This window comes from Poecilia reticulata, chromosome 18 (assembly GCF_904066995.2).
Source record: "Poecilia reticulata chromosome 18, P_reticulata-male-v2, whole genome shotgun sequence".
NCBI classification, from domain to species: Eukaryota; Metazoa; Chordata; class Actinopteri; order Cyprinodontiformes; family Poeciliidae; genus Poecilia; species Poecilia reticulata.
Window position 1 is genome coordinate 6606746 of NC_088847.1, and position 24992 is coordinate 6631737.

Here is a 24992-nt window from a genome sequence, read left to right on the forward strand (position 1 = left end):
CCTGATTGAGTGATTTTACCTGAACAGTGCTTGGTAATAGATTTTTTCCACAACAATGGACAAAAACATTAAAGCTCTCAAGTAAAAGGCGTGGCGGTTTTAGCTAATATTGTACTCATGAACCCATGCTAACATTAGCATATTAGCCAGCAAAGACTTATGTGTCATCTTTTTAAAGAAAAATCAACCTGTAACCATACGAGTAGTTAAGGCATACATGACACATGAAAATATACTGAAGACGAATAACTCGACTTTAAAGATAACATTCATACAGAATGTCCCACTATAAAATAATTTTGGCAATTGCTAGTACTGGAATATTGTAGATAAAATAATAATAATGTTCTTTAATCTCATGCTGCACTATGCAGATGTTCTGTCTGCATTGATGAAGGTTTAGTCACTTCAGCATCCTAAATTCTGGAAGTGGTTCCAAACAATAATAAGTCTGATTATTAATTATTCCGACTTATTTTCTGATTAATTAACAAACAATGCCGCTCTTGGGAACACTCAGAAGTTCTGCATAGTGGAGCATTTCTCAACGGGGGCGGTACTGCCCCCTGAGGGCCAAAGGACAGACCATCTTGCTTATGGGTTTGCCTGGCTATTTTTCTGGCCAGCGAACCATTCCGCCACCCAGTGGTCGTTTTCCAGATCACTTGGTCTCCTGTACCGCTCAAAAATGCACAATATGTCTAGAAATAATTTTAGGATATTATAAGGAAGTGCTGAGATATTCCGTTTTCCACCAAACTAACATATTTGCCACTTCGGCACAAGCACAGTGAGAAACGTCAGAGGATAAAAACACTAGACTCACAGCAAAACTCAGATGACCCAGCTTTTACTAACATGTAAACGCATCATCTACAGACAAATCTGGGAGCTTCCCTGAAGCGTGAAATGAGTCTCAAAAATACTTGTACACTCGTAACCTGATCTGTGTGTAAATGCGGTTTTGTGTGTGTGTACCAGTGATTTGTGTGTACTTTTTCAACATTTATAGGCCTAGGAGAAGGTTTATTTTATTTTTAAAGTTTACAAATCCAGTATTACACATGAACAGATATTTTTACACACACACAAATCCTTTTACGCATGCACAAATCTTTTTACACACACACAGATATTTTGAGACTATTTTCACTCCATAAATAATGACCAGGGGGAATCCGTCCTGTATTTTTGTCCACTTCAAAGACGGGGAACAGTACTTTCAAGATCTGAGGCCATCAAACAAGTCTAGTTTACAGTGTCGCCCACCCGTTTCGACTCACAGTCAACGTCAAAGTGAATGAGCAGCAGGTGCTGTGTGTGTTTTTCTTTGTCCTTTTGGCCTCCTTCGTTCAGTTGTGCCTCGAGATCTGTGACCCAAATTCCACAATGCTTGGGCATGAAGGAGAAACGTGACGCCTCTGTTGACCCTCTGGGTATTTTCATGGCGCAAGAGTAAAGATACTTGCCAAGACTAGAGTGGACGAATCAGCCCATTGTGTCTTACTTTGAATTGAGCTACATAGGGTGAACTGAAGGCCTGGCACTTGGTAAGGACAGTCACAGGTTGGAATGTGGATTCCATTTGGGAATGCAATGATGAAATACATGAAGAGTAGCTATAAAACATATGTCCAAAAGAACTTGTGCATGAACTGCTTTCAAAACTGTTTAGCCTGAACGTGACAACAGACAACCAGCTGAGAATTTTACCTACTTATGTTACACTCTATATATGTGGCACCTTGGTTATAAGAGGAACTGTGGGGACTTGTGCTCCTTGAATATTTCCATGCAGCTGGAGAGAGAGGGGTGGGATTGGAGCAAACATATAACACTGCTGCTTAGGGGATGAGAAGCAAAGCAACATCTTGTGGGCTATAACTTGGACATCCATGACCTGCACCTGTGTCAGAGCTTTTCCTCAAAAACTTCAAACAGTAAGAGATCCACAGTCCTAGAGCATCCAGAGGCCTAAAAGCATCAGCTAATTAAAGTTATTAGAAGAGAGTACAGGGAGACAGAACAAAGCTAATCCGTGCTTTCAGAAAGTGTCGATGGAATGGAACAGAGAAGTGGAAGAGAGCAGGAGAAAACAGTGGAGGGGGAGGATATGCCACCAGGCTACGGCTGAAGTGAGAGTTGAGGAAAAGGAGGATGAGGTGGAGGAGGACGGTAAGGATGCCAGCAGCTGTATGAAGGTAAATGAAGAAGAAGAGAGCAGGGAAGTAGGGGAACCTGAAAAAGAGAAGGAAGATAAAAATGATCACTCGAAAATAAAGGAAGATGAGGAGATTGCTGAAGCAAATACAAAAGATGATACAGATAAAAAAGATAAAACAGAGTGGGAGGTTATGGAGTGTGAGGAGGTAGATGAAGACGAAGAGAAACAGGTAAGGAAAGAAGATGAGAGTCACATAATTGATGACTTGAGAGAAGAGAGGGTAAAGAAGCCAGAGGAGAAGGAGAGGATGGTGGACGGAGAGCATGGTGATGAAAGTGAGGAGATCACGCATCTGAAGCGAGAGCAAAATGACACCCGTGACCTCAGAAAACAGAAAAACGGAACTCAGCTTCAGCGTTTTCAGCAAAATGAAGAAAACGGCAAACAAGATGTGAAATGTGAACATGATGGCACAGTTTTAGATTCATCACAATCAGTTTTCAGTGAAGATTATCATAATACTGAGAAGCAGGATCAAGATGAACTAAACTATTCTAACAACAACTCACAGAGATCTCACAGGAATATTAATCGAGAAAAAACTCCGGAGAGCAGCAAAGATGGAAGCAAGGCATTGACATGTAGCAAAATGACAGAATCTTGGAAAGCTCGAGAAGAGACTGAATATGAGGTTGGAAATCTCCAAGATGATGCAAATGGTGAGATATCCGAAGATCCACTTGATGAGGACGAGAAGGAAGAGGAAGGTTTTGTAAAGATGTACTATAAAGATGATTATCCTACAACCGTTTTCCTTGCCTTGAAAGAGTTCAGGGACTCTTTTATTCTCACTGACCTTACACTGAACACAAAGGATGGCAGGAGCATATGTGTCCACTCCACAGTCCTGGCCACTGTCAGCTCACTCATCTGGATAAAACTGAATGAGAGAAAAGCAGAAAACATCAGAGTGACTGAAGGTAAACCTGCTTATGCTAGTTCTGGAGGCTGTGGGTGGTCAGTGTCTCTTGGTCCAGAAGTGGATTATGTCGGATTAGAGGCAGTTGTGGAGTTTGCGTACACTGGACTCATATCATGTTTGAATGTGCAAAACGTTGATCAGATACAAGTTGCTGCTCGAGCAATGGGCTCCCCTCGAGTTTTGGCCCTGTGTCACCTGTACGAAGAGAAACCCACATTACTTTGCAAAGACAAAAGGGTAAAACTTTCTGCTGCAGAACAAATGAGCATCAATCTGGAGTCTATCAAACAGTTGTGGAGGCACAGAGTTGGTTGTGATGTCTGGTTGGAAGCAATTGGTGGATCAGTTCTTGGTAAGTACTCAGTCAGTCTTCATAGACTACTGTTCTACAGATATAGATGTGACTGTGCTCAATATGCTTCTTTCAAAAGGGTTATATTGTACCCCCCTCAACCTGCCATTGCCTCTTTTAGTTAATTCAGCCATGGTGAACTAGAGGAATATCCAACCTATGAGGCTAGAGATCATCATCCTCTGAGGACTATTATTTTATCTATTTGTGCTGCCTGACTAAAACATTTCTTTACCCTACAAAAGTAAGCTAAATTGCACTAAGGTCTACAGTTGCACAATGAATAAATTAACAACTATAATTTCTGAGATCAATAAACTTGAGTTGTTGGCATATACAGTTGTTCCAACAATTTTACATTCATTAACCAACTGAGTCTGCTTTTAGAAACTAGTGTAAGCCTGAACAACACCAACAGAGTTAACATTCATATTTAATACTCATCACCTTCTTCTCTCCAGTTCACAGAGTTATCCTGGCTGTCAGTAGCGACTACTTCCGTGGGATGTTTACGTTGGGTATGAAAGAGTCCCTTCAGTCTCATGTGAGTCTTCCATTCCTGTTGGCCTCGGATCTAGAAGTTCTGATTGGCAGCTCCTACAACGGGGCTCTTCCCCTCAACTGGACGGGTGTCTTTGAGATCGCTGGCTTTTCTCTTCAGCTCCAGTATCAACCTGCCCTGTCCTTGTGCTTTACCTTCCTTCAGCAAGAAATAAATGCCCACACCTGCCTTGACGTGGTATCTTTTGCTGAAGCCTATGAAATGGCACACCTTCTTGAAGCTGCAGATGATTTTGTCCTTCGGAAGTTCCAAGAGGTGGCCTGCACCTCCAAGTTCAAGGACCTGCCAGCCAAACAGCTCCTGAAGTACCTGAATAGTAACTCACTCTGCGTTTCATCTGAGCTTGTTGTGTTTAATGCTGTGCTATCATGGATTCAAGCAAAGCCCAGTCGAAGGATTAGACTTACTGATGAGTTAATGAAAACGGTACAGTTTTCTCTGATGACATTTAAGGAATTCAAAGAGGTCCAATCACAGAACATTTGGTGCGATCACATCTTGACAGAGGTATATAAAAACATATCTGAAGACTTCTGCTGCAATGGGACTCCGCAAAAGAGCCAATGCCGTATCTATCTGCCCAAAGAGAGTCTTGTCTTGATTGGGGGCGACCAGATTTCTGAAGACCTGTGCAGCCGCAGCGTCAGCAGAGATGTTTGGTTTGGAAATTCTGTAAGAACCCTAATAGGGACAAACAAGGCAATTGAGTGGAGAAGATTGGGAGAAATGCCAGCTTCACCAAGGTTCAGTCATGAAGTTGCTGTGCTCAATGGACAACTGTACATTCTTGGAGGCAAAAAATATTACGGCCAGGGTGACATCTTTAACTCCGTTTATAGGTGAGGGAAGGCAGTATGACAAAGACAGGAATAAATTAATATGTTATGTATTACAATTTTAACATCTATATTTATTGCTGCACTCCACTTGTAGGTACGACCCACTTCAAAACAGCTGGGAGTCCCTGTGTGAGATGCAAGAGAAGAGATCCTCTTTCTCAGTGGTTGTACTGGATGGACGATTATACGCTGTTGGTGGATACTGTGAACCTGATCATATGGATACTGTTGAATGTTACTGCCCCACTACAAACTCCTGGAGGTAATCTAGAAAGAAAAATGTTTACTGCCATGTGCATAGTTCCACAGCATTCTTTTATCTACTTTATGTCTTTGACCACATCAACACATGGATTTGTTGGTAGAAACATCTTTAGCAGTTTAAATTTCATGAATGGGGCTAGTCCTTTGCTTTCATCAGTCTCTTCTCTTTCAGATTTGCCTGCCCTTTGGATCTACCGTTGGGTGGGCACGTAGCAAAGGTTTTCAAAGGGCAGATCTTTATCTCAGGAGGACAAAACACTGACCAGTTGTGTGTTGCATCTATGTTCCTGTATCACCCGGAGACAGGAAGCACCTTCCTGACAAGCATGAGCAAACCTCGAGCTCATCACAGCATGGAGACCCTGGGAGAACACCTGTATGTAGCAGGAGGAATCACCACAAATGATAACATGACTGTTATTGACCAGCTTGCCTGTGAAATGTACAGTCCAGCCGCCAACTCCTGGACCGCGTTTACGTCTCTGCAAGTGCCACACGTCGGGGCAGGGAGTTCAGTTTTGGAGGGGAAGTTTTATTTGTTGGGTGGATACAGCCAGGAGGACTTCAGTGACACTAATATGGTCCATCGCTATGACAACACCACGCAGAAATGGGAGAACATGGGACAAATGCCAGGGCCCAACAATGAAATACGAGCATGTGTGCTGCGTTTGCCACAACATTTACGTATGTAAAATGTTGTCAGCATATCAGAGATTTCAGACATAATCTTTCAGGAACAAATCATTTTTTACAGTGTGTTGGGCTTTTGGTTTCTGGTACCTGAAACAGAATTTTTGTAAGGAGAAACTCAACGTTCAAGTATTGAAGTGTTCTAGTGATGATCCTAAAATCTAAATAAATCATCTCGAACTACACAAATTTGTCAGTTTTATTGACCGTAGCTTCCATTTCTTCAGATAAAGTTGACTATTATGTGCATCCAATAATACCACAATTATACACTACTGCGGAAACTTGTAAAGTTTTCAAACTGACTATAGACGTTGTGGTCCCTGTATATTGTAATGAATAGGTTATTAAATAAATGTATTTTTAACAGTGCATCAAAGTTTATTCTGCGCTGCCTTAAGATAAATGTGTCCAAACACCACGATATATAGGTGCAGACATTTGAGTGTTTTGCTAAAATAAATTCTTCAAAGTCTGCTTTCATCAATTGATTTTTATAACGTATGTAATGTGGGTTGTAATTAGGCCTGCCACAATAAATTCTGTTGGATGATAAATTTCCCCAAAAGTTATTGGGGGAAACAATATTATTGTTGTTTTGAGACCATTTTCAAGTGATATAAGGGTAATGACCTAGTAATGCAAAAACACATTCTCAAAGACCAATAAACTTTGAATTCTAATGAACATTTAAAAGACATTTTAATCATCCAAAATGAATAAAACAACAAATACAACAAATAAAATTAATTCTTGTCTTTCAAAAAAGATACAGTAACAATTGGTCTCAATTATAATTGATTTAATTTAATATACAATTAACTGATTTGTTTATTGCGACAGGCCTGGTTGTAATAACGTTGCAAATGCTTTATTTCTGAGCTCAGCTCACGTCGAAACAGGAAAAAATATTTTCTTCTTCTTGTAATGCCAATCTATGACCACAAGAGGGGGGTGTCGTGCCACTCCCACTCAATTGAGACGCTGTAGTAAAACGTTTTAAGACACAGTAAACCCTGCAATGAGATAAAAACAGCAATTCATACTAGGTCTACAGATTATCATATCTACTATAACACAACTACGGTTTAAACTAATTATTTTTCTTTTAACCAGACACTGCATTTTTCTTTTTTTTAAAGTAGTTGTGATTAACATTGCTAAAAAAGGCTTCCTTCTTAAGTTGTCCCACTCTTAAGAAAATATGTGAAATTTAGTTGCATTTTGATGTCATTTTGTTGGCAGCAGCAGATTTTCTCACTTCACACTTAACATTATCATCCATCTGGACTCATCCTTCAATGATATCAGCGAATGAGAGGGGTAACCGCAGTGGGCTCTCTTCCTCTAGATCTACAATGTTGTTCAACTGAGTGTACAGATGTTGCAGCCATAACAGCGAATCTTTTAGGCGTCAAATGAGATGAATCACTATTTGTGTTCATCTTTCTCAACAATAGGGTTTTGTTTCACACCAGTTTTTCAAGTTTACCTAAAACCAGGATGTAAGTCAGAAATAAGATCTTTCTGATGACATTTTTAAACAATAGTTGCAGTCTATACAAGAGAGACAGCCAGTCTGCCGTCAAGAGCTTAAAAAAAGCATCATTCAAAAATATCACAAAAGTGACCTTTACTGGTTACAGTCATGACTGGCAAACTATCGTAACAGAAAACCTGACAAAGCCATAACTGTAGATCAAATTTCCTGTATTTTTTAAATTTTTTTTATTTGTAGGACATGAAGATAAAGCCAAACAAACTGAGAACTTTGTATTGTATTTTAGTAACTGCACTTATGCCCAACCCAGACATTTTCCTTAAGGAACCCCCTTTGTAAACTCACAGACAATGATACTAAATATGTAAAACACATCAACTTTAAGAATGTTTTTCCTCACTTTTGTTCTCTATTCAACAATGATTATATTTACTTAGCACAAATGCCACCTTATGTCTTCTGATTTTAGTGGGACACGCTACGCTAGCTTGAGGAGAAGAGCAGCTTGATGAATTTAACAACTAGCCAATCAGAAAGATAAGCATGGCAAGCAAAAAAATAAAAAAATACAATTCAATTAATTATTTTAAACTTATGTTTTATAATAATGATTCAATAGTTGATTAGATTTTACAATAAAAAATGATTGAAATTTTCTGGTTAAAAATTTTTTACATTTTTTATTTTGTATTCTTTTGCATCTTCAGAGCAGGTGAGTTTGAATGAACAGATTCATGTCTGTTGTTACATGAGTCTTTCTTTACCTAAACTCATTATCATATGCATGTGTTGTATCAGTTTTTCTCAGTACTTCTCATTTATCCTCATTCAATCGTAGAAGTTCTCCGTCTTACAAGCCAAAGCAGATGGAGTCAGAGTGGCAGCTATGAAGAATGTGAGAAATATTGAAAGACACACAAAACCTTTTCTAATTAGTAGAAGGAAAATATCAAGACATTTCCTTGTGTTTTTTTTTTACAGATAAAAAGATATGGAACTTTCCTTCAGGGGAACTTTCACACTTAAAAAGAGGAGCCTGTTGAAAGTTGTGTCTATTTCTTTGGCAGGAACCACACAGCAAGCAGCGGCGATGCTGTCTGGACATTGAAAATGGCCATCAAGGTGTTTTGTATTGCCGTTTTGTTCAGACTTGCAAATTCTCAACTTCCGTATATTTGGACTTGCGACCCGGTGCCAAAAGTAACGACACAGACTCCAACAGTGTGCTCCAATTATGAGAACATTAAATACATCTATGAAGGACAGGAGAGCCTCAAAAAAACAGTTTCGCAGCTGAAAATCTCGGTGGAAAGCAACAACGTCATGCTTATGAGATTGGAAAGGACTCTAAACAACAGCCTCGCAGAGTTGACCAGAGCTACCGAAAGTCAAAGTTCTGAAATTCAGAGTCTAAGGAGTGATGTCAACAAACTGGAGAAACACCAAGAAAGAGTCAGGGAAAACTTCAGTGAAATCGAGCAGAGACTGGATATAACCGAGAAGAAGCTAATCGAAAAAAAGGCAGAGCTTGAAAGTCTGGAGACAAAAACTGAAGTTGCTTTTGAGAACATGAACACGCTGCTGAACACGTACAAGGAAGAACTGTCCCAACTCAACTCAAAGTCCCACGACCTTGAGGTACAACTGGAAGGTCAGCTGAATGTCACCAAGGTGGACCTTGAAGAAAAACTAGATGCGATTGAGAAAAATACTGAAGGTAATTTCAAACTAAATATTCTTTGAGATTAATGAAAATATTTATAGTTCAAAGGCTTTAACTTACTTAACCTGTATCTTAAGATTTTAGCACCAAACTACACAACCAGAAAATTGAACTAGACCACAAAATCACAAGCAGATTCAACAAAGCCATTCATGAGCTGGAAACACTAAATGCCACGATGAACCATCTGATTGGTCAAACTGCAGGTATGTGTTGTAATTCTGACAGCTGATGTGGTGTTTAAAATGCCAGTAAATGTAGTCAGAGTAATTCTGAATAAGGTTCAACTAGTTGACCTGTTTATCCATAAAAGCCAGGCTTGTCCATCTAGAGACGGATACAGAAGATTCATTCAACGACACTAAAACCTTACTGGAAACGTACAAAAATGAACTTTCCCTCCTGAATCTAACGACTCGGGGTCTTGAAGTCGACCTTAAAGACCGACTGGATGCCACCAAGACTGATCTTGAAAAGAAACTACAGAGGATTGAAGAAACTACTGAAGGTAGTTCTGCAATAACATGATCAAATGACCAACATGGCATAAAACAGATTAGTAAAAGATTTCTTTTTTGGTGTCGCATTGTTGTTCACATAGTGTTTAACTTGACAGTCAAGGAACTGAATGTAATTTCATGTTTTATGTTGACTTTTTTTACATCAAAGTCAAGATTATAACTTTAGAGATGGGAATTGAAGCTTCGTTAAACAGCAGTAAAACTCTGATGAACTCGTACAAGAGTCAGATTTCCCTCCTAAACTCAACAACTCAGGATCTCGGAGTCAATCTAGAATCCCGGCTGAACGTCACCAAGATGGACCTGGAAAACCAACTGCAGGTGATTCAGTTAAAGAGTGAAGGTAAGTTTGACATTTCAGCAACATTTGTCTGTTTGGTTGTAAATATATTAAACTGAATCTCAAAGCTTTAGGCTGACATCATAGCCTCCAGATGTTATAAGGTCTAAGAGAATTTACATATATTCTTGCAGAGTTGACCAGATCCACAAACAACCACAAAATTGACATTAGCATCCTGAAGAATGAAGTTGATAAACTGGAGAAACACCAAGAAAGATTTGGGGGAAACTTCAGCGACATAGAGGAGAGACTGGATGTAACTGAGAGGCAGCTGATGGGAAAAAAAGCCAAGCTTGAAAATCTGGAGATGGAAACTGAAGCTGCCTTCAACAACACCAACAAACTTCTGAGCTCCTATAAGAAGGAACTTTATCACCTAAAGTCAAACGCCCAGGACTTTGAGGTCAAAGTTGAAGACCGGCTGAACGTCACAAAGACGGACCTTGAAGATAAACTGGAGGCGGTTCAGAAAACCGTTGAAGGTAGTTTCACACTTACTACTCTTCTACATTAATCAGAATATCCCTTTTCCAAACATTGTAACTTACTAAACTGTAATTCAAGTTTTTAGCATCAAACTACACAACCAGAAAACTGAACTAGACCACAAAATTACAAGTAGATTCAAAAAAGCCATTCATGAGCTGGAAACACAAAACGCCACAATGAACCATCTGATTGGTCAAACTGCAGGTGGGTGTTGATATGAGTCTTAATTATGTAAATAGACGATTTGGTGTCTAAAACGACTAAAGTTTAAACTTGTCGACCTGTTTTTGTACAAAAACAGCCAAAGTTGAAAATCTGGAAATGGAAACTAGAGTTTCAATCAACAGCACCAGAAACCTACTGGACATGTACAAAAATGAACTTTCCCTCCTGAATCTAACAACTCTGGGTATTGAAGTTGACCTTGAAGACCGACTGGTTGCCACCAAGACTGACCTTGAAAAGAAACTACAAATGATTGAGGAAACCACTCAAGGTAATTCTGCAAAAAAACATGATCAAATTACCAAAAACTGAAGATTATTTAAGTGTATGTTGTCAGTTTAATGTAAGACATGAACCAGATTTGTGAAAAGGTTTTTTCTCCAAAACAATGTTGGGGTGCAACTAAGAATGTGAGGATGTGAACTTTTGTGTTTGTTTTCTAGTCAGTTTAGCTCCTGTCGTCTTGTCTACCCCTTGATTGATCCCATCTGTGTCTGTATTTCGTTGTTGTGTCCTTGTCATAGTCAACGTCATGTCTATGTTCTGTTGTAAGTATTCCCAGTTGCTACCAGTGTCTGTTTCCTCGTCTCATTTCTCACCTGTGCTGCCTGGATTTCTGTACTCGCCTGTAAATGTCATTAAAATGATCATATTTACAACACAACCTGCTTCCTCCGTGTCCATTTATTTCCACATTGTTCATCCTAAAACATGCGTCTGTTGCAAAACATGTGTATTAAAGTCCAATTACAAATGAAGCAATTTTTTTTGGTTACGCTAAAGCCAAAATTTATAGTCAAATGTTTTTGAGAAATGGTGTGTGTTTACTGGAATAATGTTAAGAAACAGAAAAAAAACGTACACATTTTTTTCCTGTTCTGTGAAATGTCTGTATAGAAAATCTGAAAAGTGTATTCAGCCCCCCTCACTCTGATTCAGCTAAATAAAATCAAGTGCAACCACCGTTCGGTGAAGTGTGTATGGGGTAACACTTAATTTGAAGGGGGGTGAATAAGACTGACATGACATGTTATAAATTTGTTATAAAAGTATTGCTGATTGCGCTTTAAAAATTAGATAACTTTATGTTATTAAAGGTAAAATTTAAACAGCAAAGATTTCTTGGTTAATGCCAAGTTGTCATAACAAAAATATTTTGAATAATGTCAACTTTGTATTAAAAGTGTCATAATTTATCGAATGACACTTTATGACAACAGTCATAAATATTCATGAAGGCTTATTCATGTTCATGACAGGAGTTATGTCATGTTTATGAAAGAGTCATGACACTCTTATTCACCCCCTTCAAATAAAGTGTTACCGTTTATGGTAATATCAGTATAATTCCTGTTGTGTAAAGGCCTCATTAGAAAATATGAGTGAACACGCGAGGCAGGGAGGCAGTGAAGTGTCTCATAGTAAGTCTGGAGAAACTGCAGATTTCCACAGCTCAAGACGGATGATATGTAAGCAGGATATCTGTACTCAATAAATCAGGCTGTCATAAAAGAAAACTAGCAAGAAAATGCTGAAAGAAGTCCTGTTTTCAGTTTGTTTGGCTATAGAAGAGAAATACAATTCCATTTTCCAGTACTCCAATGACAGAATGGATTTTTTGTAACGGTTTATGATTATTACCGTCTGGTTAGTGTCTGAATTGCTGGGGCAAGTGGAGAAGACAGGCTTTAATGTCAGTAACAGCCCCTGGCAGTTTGCCCATGGTCTCCCACCGCTGGAGGCCGGGGTCAAACCGATGGACCAGTCCCGACTCGCTGTAATCGTCCTGGCAGTATCCTCCCAGAACGTAGAGCTTCTCCTCCAGGACAGCTGAGGCAGAACCAACATGGGGCACTGGCAGCGAGGAAAAATCAGCCCAAGAGTCTGTCACTGGGTCATACACCTCACAGGATAGCTGATTGGTGTAGAACTTCCTCAGGTTACACACCCCACCGGCAACGTAAAGGCGTCCTCTCAACGCTTCCATACAGTGTTGGGCTCGGTCGTAGGACATGTCCGCCAGGTAGACACTTCCTCTCTCCGGGTGGTACAGGAACATGGAGACCAGGCACACATATTTATAGCTAAAACCTCCAGAGATGAAAATGCCTCCCTTTAGGGCAGAGACTCCATAACCACTGAGAGCCTGGTCCAGAGGATGGACCAAGCTAGGAAAGAGAAAAGAACATACATCAGTTATGATCTTATAAACATCTAAAATCATGTAGAAAACTACTTTCAGTCAAACTGATAGAATTTTACTAGCATCCGTCTTTCTCTCATGAAAATTATATAACTAGACATAGTGCTAAGGAAAATGATTCCTGACTTGATTGCTTTGTCAGTGTCAGCCAAGAGCGAGTCAAACAGTATTGCTCCAAGGTATTTCAGCTTCCCAGGCCACAATTTCTTTAAAATATTTAAGATGCTCCATGAAAAAAAAATCTATAAATAGGCAAATTTACCCCAAATGACTTGAAGTTCCACATAAAAATATGTTTATATTAAACTGTGATTAATCACATTTCAATATTCATTATTCTGTGAAAATGTAATTTCAATCACCCAAATCATCCCAACGCACAGCAGTCATCCTCCTAATCCCTGTTAAGGCTTTCCGAAAAATATGTTTCTATTTTAGAAGGTAAACATTTTTTTTAATCATTTGTTTCTAGGTCAACATCTAAATTACGATTAATAAAATCGTAAGTTCGCAAGGAACTTACAAAGTTAATGATTAATAAAGTCGTAACACTGGAGACCACATTTTCTAACCAAGCAGAATCTCAATTATTGATGATTACGTAAAAAAAAAAAGGATGATATGGTTCAAATATGTACGTAAAGTTCAACTCAGTGGTACACTGACACAGTTGAGTCTTTCTCTGAGAGAATTTGCATTGCGAGCTCTTCTCCAGGAAGATTAATTTGCAGCTGCTCCAAACACAAGTTACATTCAGAAATGGACCTGTCACTGAGCCAAACCCTGACTGCAAACCAGGAAAAGACCAGGCACACCTGCAATGAAGGTAATGAAAGATGAGCAGGAAATTAAAAAAATAAACTTTAATATAAATCAATGAGTAAATAATACATTCAAAAATAAAACATCCAACCACTGTTCCAATGACAGAAAAACTACTTAGTGGATCTCACTGAAGCTCTGAATGTTTTGATTATGTGGAGTTTTGTTCAGTATTAATATTTAACACAGATATTTAACACATATATCAGGTATCTTGGCCCAGTAAAATACTTGGTTGAAAACTTCTGACTGGATTTTAAACTACTGAAAGGTTTAAATATGTACAGTAAGTTACAAGATTAGCAATGTTGTTAAAAAAAATCCTAATAATACTTATTATTTAGAAAGTTTTTCAAAAGTATTGGGTCCTAAGCATGCCAGCCTTTTACAAACTATTTCAGTCAGGCCAGGTTTGACCCCTCTTGGGGCTACAACACTGTAAAAGCACATGAGAGCTTCACAGCTTCATCATGGGATGGAGGTGAACAGGTAGTTTGCCAAAGAGGCCAGTATGCTTCAGCTAGCATGCTTATACCAGCTTATAATACAAAATTAGTCATATTCTATGGTTAGCTAAAATACTAATTGTAGCATAGAGATTTTAGAGGGATTCTGCTAGCCTATCTTATACAGATGACCTGTCCAACATGTCCAAGGACTTAATGTGTCCTTATAAAACCAGCATTGCCCTTCTTTATTTGTCTGATGTAGCATCTTCTTTAGCTAGACTTTCATCCATTCTCCATTTATCTTCTGTTTTAAACATTTAAAATTGTGTTCAGGAATTCAACTGCAAATGACAAAAATATATTACCTCCATGAGTTGCTATCTGGTTTATACATCTCAACGCTGTCTGTGTTGGTGTCAATCTCTTTGTCTCCACCAATGGCATAAAGGCGCTCCTCATGCACCACCAATGAGAAGTTACTTCTTGGCTCCTGCATGTTGGCCAACCTTTTCCAAGTGTTAGTCACGGGGTCGTAGCTATATTATATACAGTAAAAGAAAGATGATGAGAACTTAAGTCTGAGAAATGGATATAAATGTTGTGTTTTGTTTCCTTACCTGTAGGCTGATGTCATTATGTTATCCTTGGCATAAAAGTAACATCCACCAGCTACAAACAACCTCCCATTCATTACTGCCACACCATGTCTGAACTTTGGCTTGTCTGGAATTTCACCTAGTCTCCTCCACTCTATCTCCTTCACCAATCCTGTGCCATTGCGCAAAGAGTTGGCAAACCAGATATCCTGGCTTGGTATACGTTTACCCACATCTGGTTCTAGCTGGTCTCCCCCGACCACACAAAGAACATCTTTAGGTCGCCTGATCCGGCAGTATTCAGCAGACTTTGGGAGGCTGAACCCAAATTCTTTGAGAGCGGATCCATAGAGTTCCACTTCTTTGTCTGCAAAGCACTCCATGCGTAGATTAATTGCTCTGACCTCCCTGAACTCACGAAAAGTCATAAGTGGGAAACGAACTCCACTCATCAGTACAGCAGCATGGGCCAACCTCTCTTCGGGATCTGCCTGAATCCAGGAGATTACAGCACGAAATACAGTCAACTCTGAAGGCACGCACAGACCGTCGCAGCGAAGCAAGTCCAGGAGCTTCTGTGCTGGAAGGTCTTGAAACTTTGGAGTTGCTGACACGTCCCTAAAGTTTCTCAGTACAAAGTCATTGGCTTCCTCGAGGAGTTCTGACAAGCCATATGCTTCAGCAAATGATTCCACGTCTAGACATGAGTTTATCTGCATTTCTTCTCTCATGAATTTGAGGCAAAGCAAGAAAGCAGGTTGAAACTGAAGCTGCAGGGCAGTGCAGGTTATCTCAAAAACACAGTTCCAGCTGAGATGAAGAGTCCCGCTGTAGGACCAACTGATTAGTGCCTCTAATTCACAAGCCGGTACAAAGGGAAGAGTGATACAGGCCTGGTGAGATTCCTTCATTCCACATGTGAACATCCCACGAAAGTAGTCGCTGCTTGCTGCCAGGATAACTCTATGAACTGGAGTCAGACAGAAGTAAAGGTCAACTTTGGCCACTATCATAAAGTAGTCAGTACAATAAGTTAAGATCCTACTGACTTACCAAGGAAAGAAATGCCATCCAGGTCCAAAATTACATCACACCCAACTTTGTCTTCCAACAACCTTTCAATGGATCGCAGCATATTCTTCAGATGTACTCCTGCAGAGATTCTATCTTGTTCTGTTTTTGGACATTGATCTTCTATGTTGTTGCAGAGATCCAGCAGTCGCGGGACCTCCAGTACTTTAGCTGCAGTTTTGATCTGAGTTAATGTGTCTTTGTTTAAAATTGGTACATCTCCACTGTAAGCAAACTCAATAACTGCCTGAAGCCCAATTTTGTCAACTTCATTACCCAGGTGTACCGACCACGTTGTGACTTTCCCTTGAGTATTGTAAGACTGTCCCATGTTTTTTTCCTTAAGTTTGTCTAGAATGAAGGCACTGACAGCAGCCAGAATAAGGGAATGTACACTAAAGCTGCTGCCGTCCTTAGTAGTCAGAGTCAGGTCTGTAAGAACAGAGGAAATCTGCAGTTCTTTAAGAGTCATAAATATCTCTTTAGGAAAGGTCTTGCTTAAGAATGTGCAGACATGATGTTCCATATCCTCAAATTCCTCATCACTGATATGTCCACTGGCATCATCTGTATTAGTTTGAGTCTTTCTCACCCCGGACTCTTTAGTTTTATCTCCTTGACTGACTAGGCCCATCCTGGAATTGTTGTAAGCAACAATTCGCCTCAACTCACGGTTGTCTTGCTCTAACCCTTCTCCACCTTCTTCAATAACTCTTTTCCTCCTCTCCTTTTCTTTCCTCCATCGCTCTTCCCACTCCATCGGAAGGTAGCGTCTCGTAAACTCCATGTCAAAGGTGGATCTATAACTTTGCTGAAGACATTTGGTAAAATCTCTTGATGAATATAAAACGTTCACCTCAAGGCCAACTCTTTTCACACGCAGATCTGTCTTCCACCTCTCTTCAGCATGAGATTTCTACTCCACATAAACAAGCAGCTTTATATAGCAACTAGGCCAGAGAGATCCAGTTTCAAGAAGTCTCTTGGGTTGACTTATCTTGTAGTGGTTTAAGTGCTTGTCTGACAAACTAAATACATTTGGACGGTCAAAACAAACTAAAGTAAAAGTTCAACATAATAGTGTTTTAAAATCCAGAGACATAAAACATATTTCAATGATCAACCATCTGTACTTATTTGAAGTTTTAGGGATAAGATTTTTTATGAAATAACTTTACAATGTTAAAGAGATGCAATTCAACTCAAGAAATGCATTGCACATACATCTACACCTACAAACATTGCGTTGCCTTATCTTATCAGAGTGGTCACTACTTTGACCTGGTCATGCTAGTGGTGATTTGGAAACATTGAAATTTTAACTGTGAAAGAAGGCAGCCATATCAAGTTATATAAATATCAGATTAATTATTTTCATCCAGCCATGAAATTTGTTTTTAATAGGAAATTAGACAGGCATCTCACAAAAATAACAAAATACTGCAAAAGGAGAATCAATTTGGAAAGAAATAAATGTAGTTATTTCTTTAATTTGAATTTCAAATGAATGTAATATTAGAAATAAGCTATGCACTTTTAAATATTCAATACAAAAGTCTTTATTGCCATTTCAGCAGTTGAAACATAAGCCTAATCTTTAGTTCCCTCCTTACATCTTTTATTAGATTCAAGTCTGGACTCCAGATGAGCCATTCAGAAACATTATTGTTATTCCCAGTCAGAAAAAAAACACAGGTTCATTTAAATATAAATCTGCCAGAGGTATGAATCATGCTGGGCATTAATATTTGAATGAGTTAGGAGATAATCCAAAATGCAAATCACTGGTTAACATTCAAAATCATAAAAAGCCACACTGGCTTACTTTGGTTTCAGCTCTAATGCTATAAACAGAAATGACACAAAATTTAAAACGCCATATTCTAAAATGTGCCAGAAGCTTTCTCGCCAAATTTATTAAGGTATCTCTATTTGTACCATTTTTCTCCTTCTCCAACCCTTGCATCACGTGTTCTATTTAACTATTTAGCTTTCTGAATTCACGTGTCTTTGACCTTGACCTTGTTTTCTTGAGAAAGACTTCTGCATTTCTTCTCTGGATTCTGTTGGTGAATTTTGTTGTTGATTATTCAGAAATGGAGCTAAAGCGGAAGTTCAGACTGGAAGACTCCGCCCCCTCTGTACGCCCATCGACGTCATGCTCATCTCCGACCTCAGCGCTGGACCTCACCCGGCGCGTTCAATCAGCAATCAGGCTCTGCATAAAGGATCCACACCCAAGCCGTCAGCCGCTTCCCAGCTGCGTTCAACCCACCACCTCCCCTTCTCCACCCACATCCTTTCCTAACCACCACCACCAGTGTCGGGCCCCGGGGGAGAGCATCCCTAATCAGTTATCGGGATGTTCATTGAGTTCACATCAAATCTCAGCTCAAATTAGCTGCCGGGGTCCGAGCGCCAAAGAAATTGTTATTCATTCCTGTCATTAAATCTTTTAATTGTTCCCCTTTTTGTACGTCTGAGTCTCTCCAGATTGAACTCATTTTAAGACAGAAAGGAAAGGCTAATGATCCGAGGCTTTGGAGTTTCATTGTGTGGTTTCACTAAACTGAAACTCGTCAAGTAGGACTTTGTAGCAGCAGTGCCCTCCCTGAATGGTTATTCACCATATAACTATAAATAGCTGTTTATAGCTAGTTGGAAAGTGGACGTGTGGACTCGCGATTGGTTGATCAGATCATATTCATACATAAGTTGTTCAGATGAAAAGTTAGCATCATTTTTACAATTGACTCTTGTTAAAAGACTAGATTGGTGATGTGAGGATCTAGGTTTCACTGTATGTATTTTAGTTTATTTAATCCACATGCTGTCTTGTCTTGCCCTTAATTGTATCCAGCTGTCTCTTGTTCCCTGATTATCCCTTGTGTATTTAATCTCATCTGTGTCGTCTGTCCCTGCTGGATCCTTAGTTGTTGATGAGTCATTCTGTGGCATTGTTTAGTCGTTCTGAGTCTGTTGGTCTCTGTTCTCGCTTCCTGGTGAACCCAGCTCTGCCAACTGGTTTTTGGACATTGTTAAACTCATTATCTCACCTTACCTTGGATCTTACCGCGTTTATCCTCGTCCTCATCACAACTAACCACTTCGTGACATCCTCAAAGTTCACTGTCCTGCTTGGTCTTCGTTGAATCCTTATCCATCTAAGCAGGGTTAGGGTGCTAGTAAGTCACTGGAAGGCCTTTTCTATTCTATTGCTAAGAATAAAGCCAAAACTTACTTGCATGTAAATGCCAGCCAGTCTTCAATAAATTATGATATGATGTGTCTTTAATATAGCAAATAATAAAGACACAAAACCTTTGTTGGGGAAGTTGGTGAGTAGAGTAACCATCAATGTTACTGGATTCTATAAAATGTGGCTTAAAGCTGAGATGCCGATGTTTGGATATATAAAATATATATTATCTCTGCTAATAAATCTATAGTTTGGTTTCTGTCAATTCTAGAAACAAGAGAGAACAAAGTGAATTTCTCTTTATAATGGCCCATAATTTAATTTTACTTAATAGGAACCATGATTTAAAATTTAACAAACTTTGGCTCCTTTATACTTTATGAAATGTTATCCTATTTGATGATTGCTCTGAATATCACCACGTTCTATAAACAAATGATGCAATTTGTCCAGTGGAAAAATGTAGAAAAACGGGTGGTTATATTATATATATTTTTCTCAGTCTGTCAGCTTAACGTCACACATACTCGTTGCCATGGCAACCAATAAATAGCTCGTGGAGCAGAGCAAAGATTACGTTCAAGTGCATCAAGAATTAACACACACACACACTCACACACACAAAAACGGACGTACAAGCACCAGACAGAACATTCTGTCTGTTGCAGATTTATGTTTCTGAATTTCCATTTTGCGATCATTATGAAGTGATCGCCTGAAAACTAGCGGTGGTTGATTAGCCATCTTAAACCTGCACTCCTGATTATCTGTCAGAAAATGTATGTGGGTCACCTTTATTTTTGTGTTAATTGAACAGAAATACTCCGAACTGCGCAGCGAGAGAACATGTTAAGATGATAAAAGTTAAGCTAGCATAACTAACCTACTCTCCACTTTCTTTCTATATATTTTTTAATTAAAGCTTTTTACTGACCTGTGAAATGTGACTCTTTTGGACCTTATTTTGCTATTGTAGTGTTGACAATATCTAAACTTTGCGTCCCCTTCTCAGATTCTTTGCTCGATTGTGTCATTTCCCCGACCACCGATATTCCTGACTCAATGTAAAGCAGCAGCGCATATGGCGCACAGTAAGTCACTGAGCGACTTGCCATTTACGTTTTACAAAGGAATTTTAAAGAGCATTACCTGTCTGTTAAAGCTTTAAATACAGCATCTATGTAACTCGGCGTCTTTGTCGAGTCACATAGATGAAGGCACATTAAAAAAAGGTGCAGGAAGTATTGTTGGGGACCGTTCTCTTAATGCCAGAGTTGGTGGGGACATGTCCACACCAGTCCTTCAGGAAGTTTCGCCTATGACTGACACAACTGAGCCTTTCTCTGAGAGAATTTGCATTGCGAACTTTTACTCCAGAACTATTAATTTACATATGCTCCAAACACAAGTTACATTCAGAAATGGACCTGTCACTGAGCCAAACCCTGACTGCAAACCAGGAAAAGACCAGGCACACCTGCAATGAAGGTAATGAAAGAAAACAAGGAAATTCAAGGGAATAAACTTTAAAATAAATTAATGCGTAAATAATACATTCAAAATTAAAATAGTCAACCACTGTTCCAATGACTGAAATTCTCACTGAAACTCTGAATGTATAAATGTTCTTAATGAAAAACAATTTGTTTCTGAGTTACTGCTAAAATGTCATGTTTTGCAGCATCCTGAGTCTCTCAGTCTTCAAACAAAGCTAATTTTGTTGTCACTTGAAAATGTTTTCCTTCCACCTGCACAAGTTAAAAAAAAACTTGTCGTTTTTGCTTCCTGGTCATGAACAAATTTAAAATAACTTTATTCAAGAGGTTTGGCAGGAAGAGCACCACCCCCAATCCTATGTTTGGATTATTCAAATTCTGACGGCAAAATTATATCAAATTCACACTGCAGAGCTCCTCTGTGGACAGTTTTCAGCAGGATATTCAGGAGAAACTTCCTATTTGAAGACAGAGAAACAAAAAGAATTAGATGTAAGTTTATTTACCTGCTATGCATTCGGTTAACCAATTAACCATTAACCAATTTTGTTTGATTTAAAATTACATTTCTTTCCCACTACCAAATTTAGAATAAACTGTAGAATTAAATTGTACTTAATTTACTTTGACATAAACTTAAAGGTGATAGAAGTGTAGCTCAAATCTATAAAAATCTCATTTCACAAAAAACCATTAGAAAGTGGAGATGCACAAACTTTTTTTTCCAGTCTTCATCTCTCTGCTGTCCCATGATTGTTTCTCTGTCCAGTGGAGGGAGAGCTGCAGCTTTTCACTGTTTAAATGTTCTTCATCCAACAGAGACAAACTGCTGGAGGAAAATAATTCATCTGACAGCAAAGATGCAGTGGAGTCTGATTCTGCTCTTCCTGATGGGTAAGTTGATCTGAAACACAACTAGACTACGAGGAAATGTTAATGAAAACAGCACTTATAATATTTTATTGCAATTTACAGCTCAGTGTTGCTTCATGGACTGTCAGCTCTATGAGTTTCACTACATTAATGAGAATAAGACCTGGACTGAAGCTCAGCAGTACTGCAGAGAGAAACACACTGACCTGGTCACAGTGACTAACATGAAGGACATGAAGAGACTCATCAACATCTCAGCTGGAGATCAGAGTGAAGCTTGGATTGGTCTGTATGATCAAACACATGGTAACAGAACATGGTACTGGTCTCTGCCTGGAGTGGAGTTTAATGAAAGTGAGACAAACTGGGCAGCAGGAGAACCAAGGAATGGAAAGAACTGTGGATATTTGTTTCAAAAAGTCAAATGGATATCTATTGATTGTAGTTACCCTTTCTATTTCCTTTGTTATAATGGTAAGCTTAAAGTGCTTTTGTGATTTTATTCCAACACACACGCACACATATATATATTTATATATTTCACATTAAATCAAAGCTCGTATTAATAAAGAGAACTTGAGATAAACAACTTCTTAGCTTTAGAGAAGAAAAGGGAAAAACAAAAATGGTGTTTATTTTTTTGTTTGAAAATAAGGTGCTTGTCAGGATCTTTGGTTGCTAAAAAAAAACTTAACCTTAGGATCTTTTTTGTTAAAAACAACTCAACTCTGTTTACTCCACAGAAAGTGATACATCCCATAAATATCACTTGATCAGAGAGCAGAAGTCCTGGCTGGAAGCTCAGAGTTACTGCAGAGAGAATCACACAGACCTGATCAGTGGAACGAAGCAGCTACAGGATGAAGAAGTGAAGAAATTGATGAACTCTTCAGACACTTCACTAGTACACATTGGTCTGTTCAGAGACACCTGGAGGTGGTCAGATGGAAGCAGTTTCTCTTTCAGACACTGGAATCTACAGTTTGACAATAAACCTAACAGTGGTCAATGTGCCATGACTGTGTTTGATGATGGAGGCAGATGGAAGAATGAGAGCTGTGCTGAAAGAAAACCCTTCATCTGTTATGATGGTGAGATTTCCTATTCTTTAAAGGGAACACGCCATCCGCCAACTTAAGTTCTGAGTAACAGCTTGGATCAAAAATATTTCTTATTCTTAATTTTAGTTAAATTAATTCTGATTAATTAAAAGTAAAGACAAAACATTTCAGATCCCTAAAAGTATTTTTCACCTGAAGTGACATGGCTGCTTATACAATACCTTCATTGTCCTCATTGCTTCCTTATACAGATAAATTGATCCTGATCAAAGAAAATGAACTGGGAGGACGCCTTGACCTACTGCAGAGATCACCACCATGACCTGGTCACCATCACCAACATGGATGATCAGAGATGGATCCAGGAGAAAATCAAGAACGCATCGACTGATTATGTCTGGATGGGTCTGCACTACGCCTACACTCTGGATCTGTGGTTCTGGGTCAGTGATGAGGTGGTCAGCTATGAGAACTGGACCAAAGGTGAACAGATGGACGACTGTGACATGTCTGGAGCCATGGAGACGGGAGGAGAACATCAGTGGTTCAAAAGAAATGACACTGAGAAGTTTAATTTCATCTGTTCTAAATGGTAAAATCCATTCTGTGCTTCTTCTTAAATATTTCTTTAAAAAATGTATATCAGTTTTAATTGAATTAGAAGGTAAAGTAATAAATTACAATTGCTAAATGTTCTAAACAACATTTTTGATTCATTCAGCAAAGACGTATGCTATCTAACCAATGCCCTCTGTAGAACGTATCTTAGTTATTTAGTGATCTTTGATCTCACAAAACATTGCATAGGATCCATACTAAAAGTGTGTGTGTGTGTGGGGTGGGGTGGAGGGGGTGCGTGTGTATCCAAAAGCATTTCATTAGTTTTTTGTTACCTGTATTCTCTGTTGTTGAAATAAAATATGAATAATAATCTCATCTCACTTTGACATGCACAGTAGTGCAGTTTTTCTGTTGTGTTAGAGCTAAGAGGTTTATATTTCAGTGAGTTTTTTCTCTCTGCTGTTATGTGTTCTCCATGTGCACATCTCAGTTTCTCCAGGAACTCTTTTTGTTTCTTTCCAAAAACCAGGAACTTATGAAAGTGTATAACTGCCACAGCTTAGAAATAAATTCAGGAGCAGCATCTTGTGTAAACGAGAAAATATTCTCTTCATTACTAGAACAAGAAAAAACTCTTTTTAATAATATTTTAAGAACTGCTTATAATGATTCACTAAAATGAAAATATGTTGTTAAAGGGGCAGTACAAACTCAACTTTTTTAAGCCTTACATCATATCATAATGTTATTCCCTCATCAGAAGCATAGCTGGAGTGTTGCCTTCATTCCTTCATGCATGTTTGAGAAATCCGTTGGTCTCCCATGGCAACCACTGAGCTGTGCAAAACACCTATATAACACCTAGCTCCACCTTCATCTCCTCCTCTGAGCTGCAGTTTCCAAGCTTCTGCCTCACAGAGCAGCCCTCCTCTGCATCTCCCCCATTCAGCTCCTTCAGACTAGCCAGCAGCAATTAGCAAACACCTGGTGGAACCGAGCATCTGCTGAGCCCTTCATACGAGCTACTTCTCATTGGAACGCTGGTAAAAATGTTGTTAAAGGGTTAATAGAGTAGAAATGTTGTGTTGACTTCCTTAAGGTTGAGTTTTAGAAAGAGCAGTTTTTAAAGAGACAGAGACCCAGTTTCATGGCATCACATTACAAAGTAAAATTTCTTTTAAGTCATATTTGATGCCTTTTTAACAACTACGGTAAAAGTTGTTACTTGATTAAAATGTTAGGTTACTGTTTTTCAACAAAGTCACATGTTACATTTGTAGCTCTAAATGGGTTTTATTTAGTTGAACACAAAGTAAAAATTGTTTAGAGGTAAAAAGGTTTCAGAGCCCTCGTCTAGCGGCTGTTTGATTTAGCCAAGAACGACTAACTCAGTCCTCTTTTTTGATTATAAAATCTATTTATTTTGTGTGGAAAAATGACTAGATTCTACTGTAGTTTTTCCATCGCTCCTGTGTTTCACTGTTTCTGAAGCGCTGGCTGATAAAAGGCTTCTTTGGAAGGTGTAGTTTGTTTTCATTACATCCCCTCAACCCCTAAATTTGCATGTTGGTTTTAGCTCTCTGCTTTCGCTCTGAATATTTGATAAAATCAGAAGGTCAGGCAAGCAAACAGGTCAGCCATTGGTTCTAATAATGAAGCACACAAAGTGAACCAAAACGACTGGAATATTCGATGACCTCAGTGACGCCAACAGTTTTGACTGGTTGATGTTGTTGATCCAGAGGTATTGATGTAAAAATCTGGGGATTTTTGTAATATGCAGAAACACTGTTGGTTATTTTCCCCCTGGGGATTTTACGGTAAAATTCTGAAGGTTCATGTGGCTCTTGAACACGTTTAGCACTGTGGTGCTACTGTTTTAAATAAAGTTCTTACCAAGCACTTTAGAGGTCAAGAGGTTTTTGGAGAACAAACATGAAACAATAATTTTGTGTAATAAGTTATTTATATGCCATTTTAAATATCTTTTTCTCAAATATGTG

At 38.8% G+C, this 24992-nt stretch overlaps 2 protein-coding genes and 1 long non-coding RNA gene across 4 annotated transcripts; 2 read left to right on the forward strand and 1 right to left on the reverse strand.

Moving 5' to 3' along the window:
• The first annotated feature begins 1799 nt into the window (after window positions 1-1799).
• LOC103480302 (kelch-like protein 33) lies at window positions 1800-6218 on the forward strand. Its single transcript, XM_008435184.3, has 4 exons — window positions 1800-3498; window positions 3960-4899; window positions 4994-5161; window positions 5336-6218. Exons 1-4 carry the CDS (start codon window positions 2058-2060, stop codon window positions 5856-5858), a joined length of 3072 nt encoding a protein of 1023 aa, XP_008433406.2. The 5' UTR covers window positions 1800-2057; the 3' UTR covers window positions 5859-6218.
• A 762-nt stretch (window positions 6219-6980) lies between these two features.
• LOC103480301 (kelch-like protein 33) lies at window positions 6981-17783 on the reverse strand. Of its 2 annotated transcripts, none has more exons than XM_008435182.2 (4): window positions 15782-17780; window positions 14750-15698; window positions 14498-14668; window positions 6981-12826 (listed from the first exon to the last, which is right to left on the reverse strand). In XM_008435182.2, the coding sequence occupies exons 1-4, from the start codon at window positions 16584-16586 to the stop codon at window positions 12307-12309; spliced, it is 2445 nt and encodes an 814-aa protein (XP_008433404.2). In that variant the 5' UTR covers window positions 16587-17780; the 3' UTR covers window positions 6981-12306. The 2 variants fall into 2 exon arrangements, with proteins under 2 accessions (XP_008433404.2, XP_008433405.2); XM_008435183.2 differs by having other exon boundaries at window positions 12722-13676; window positions 15782-17783.
• Window positions 17784-20499: 2716 nt separating this feature from the next.
• On the forward strand, window positions 20500-21745 carry LOC103480300 (uncharacterized). The gene is made up of 3 exons (XR_536081.3): window positions 20500-20986; window positions 21314-21388; window positions 21470-21745. It is a non-coding gene; the product is annotated as an uncharacterized LOC103480300 (long non-coding RNA).
• The last annotated feature ends 3247 nt before the right edge of the window (window positions 21746-24992 follow it).

Excerpts from the sequence above, each read along its gene's own strand:
- LOC103480302 (XM_008435184.3), top strand. The coding sequence starts at position 2,058 with ATGGAATGGAACAGAGAAGTGGAAGAGAGCAGGAGAAAACAGTGGAGG. Across the intron at positions 3,499-3,959 it reads AATTGGTGGATCAGTTCTTG|TTCACAGAGTTATCCTGGCT; the intron begins GTAAGTACTCAG and ends TCTTCTCTCCAG. Across the intron at positions 5,162-5,335 it reads CCCACTACAAACTCCTGGAG|ATTTGCCTGCCCTTTGGATC; the intron begins GTAATCTAGAAA and ends CTTCTCTTTCAG.
- LOC103480301 (XM_008435182.2), bottom strand. The coding sequence starts at position 16,586 with ATGGAGTTTACGAGACGCTACCTTCCGATGGAGTGGGAAGAGCGATGG. Across the intron at positions 15,699-15,781 it reads GGATGGCATTTCTTTCCTTG|TTCATAGAGTTATCCTGGCA; the intron begins GTAAGTCAGTAG and ends GTCTGACTCCAG. Across the intron at positions 12,827-14,497 it reads CCAGATAGCAACTCATGGAG|CTTGGTCCATCCTCTGGACC; the intron begins GTAATATATTTT and ends TCTCTTTCCTAG.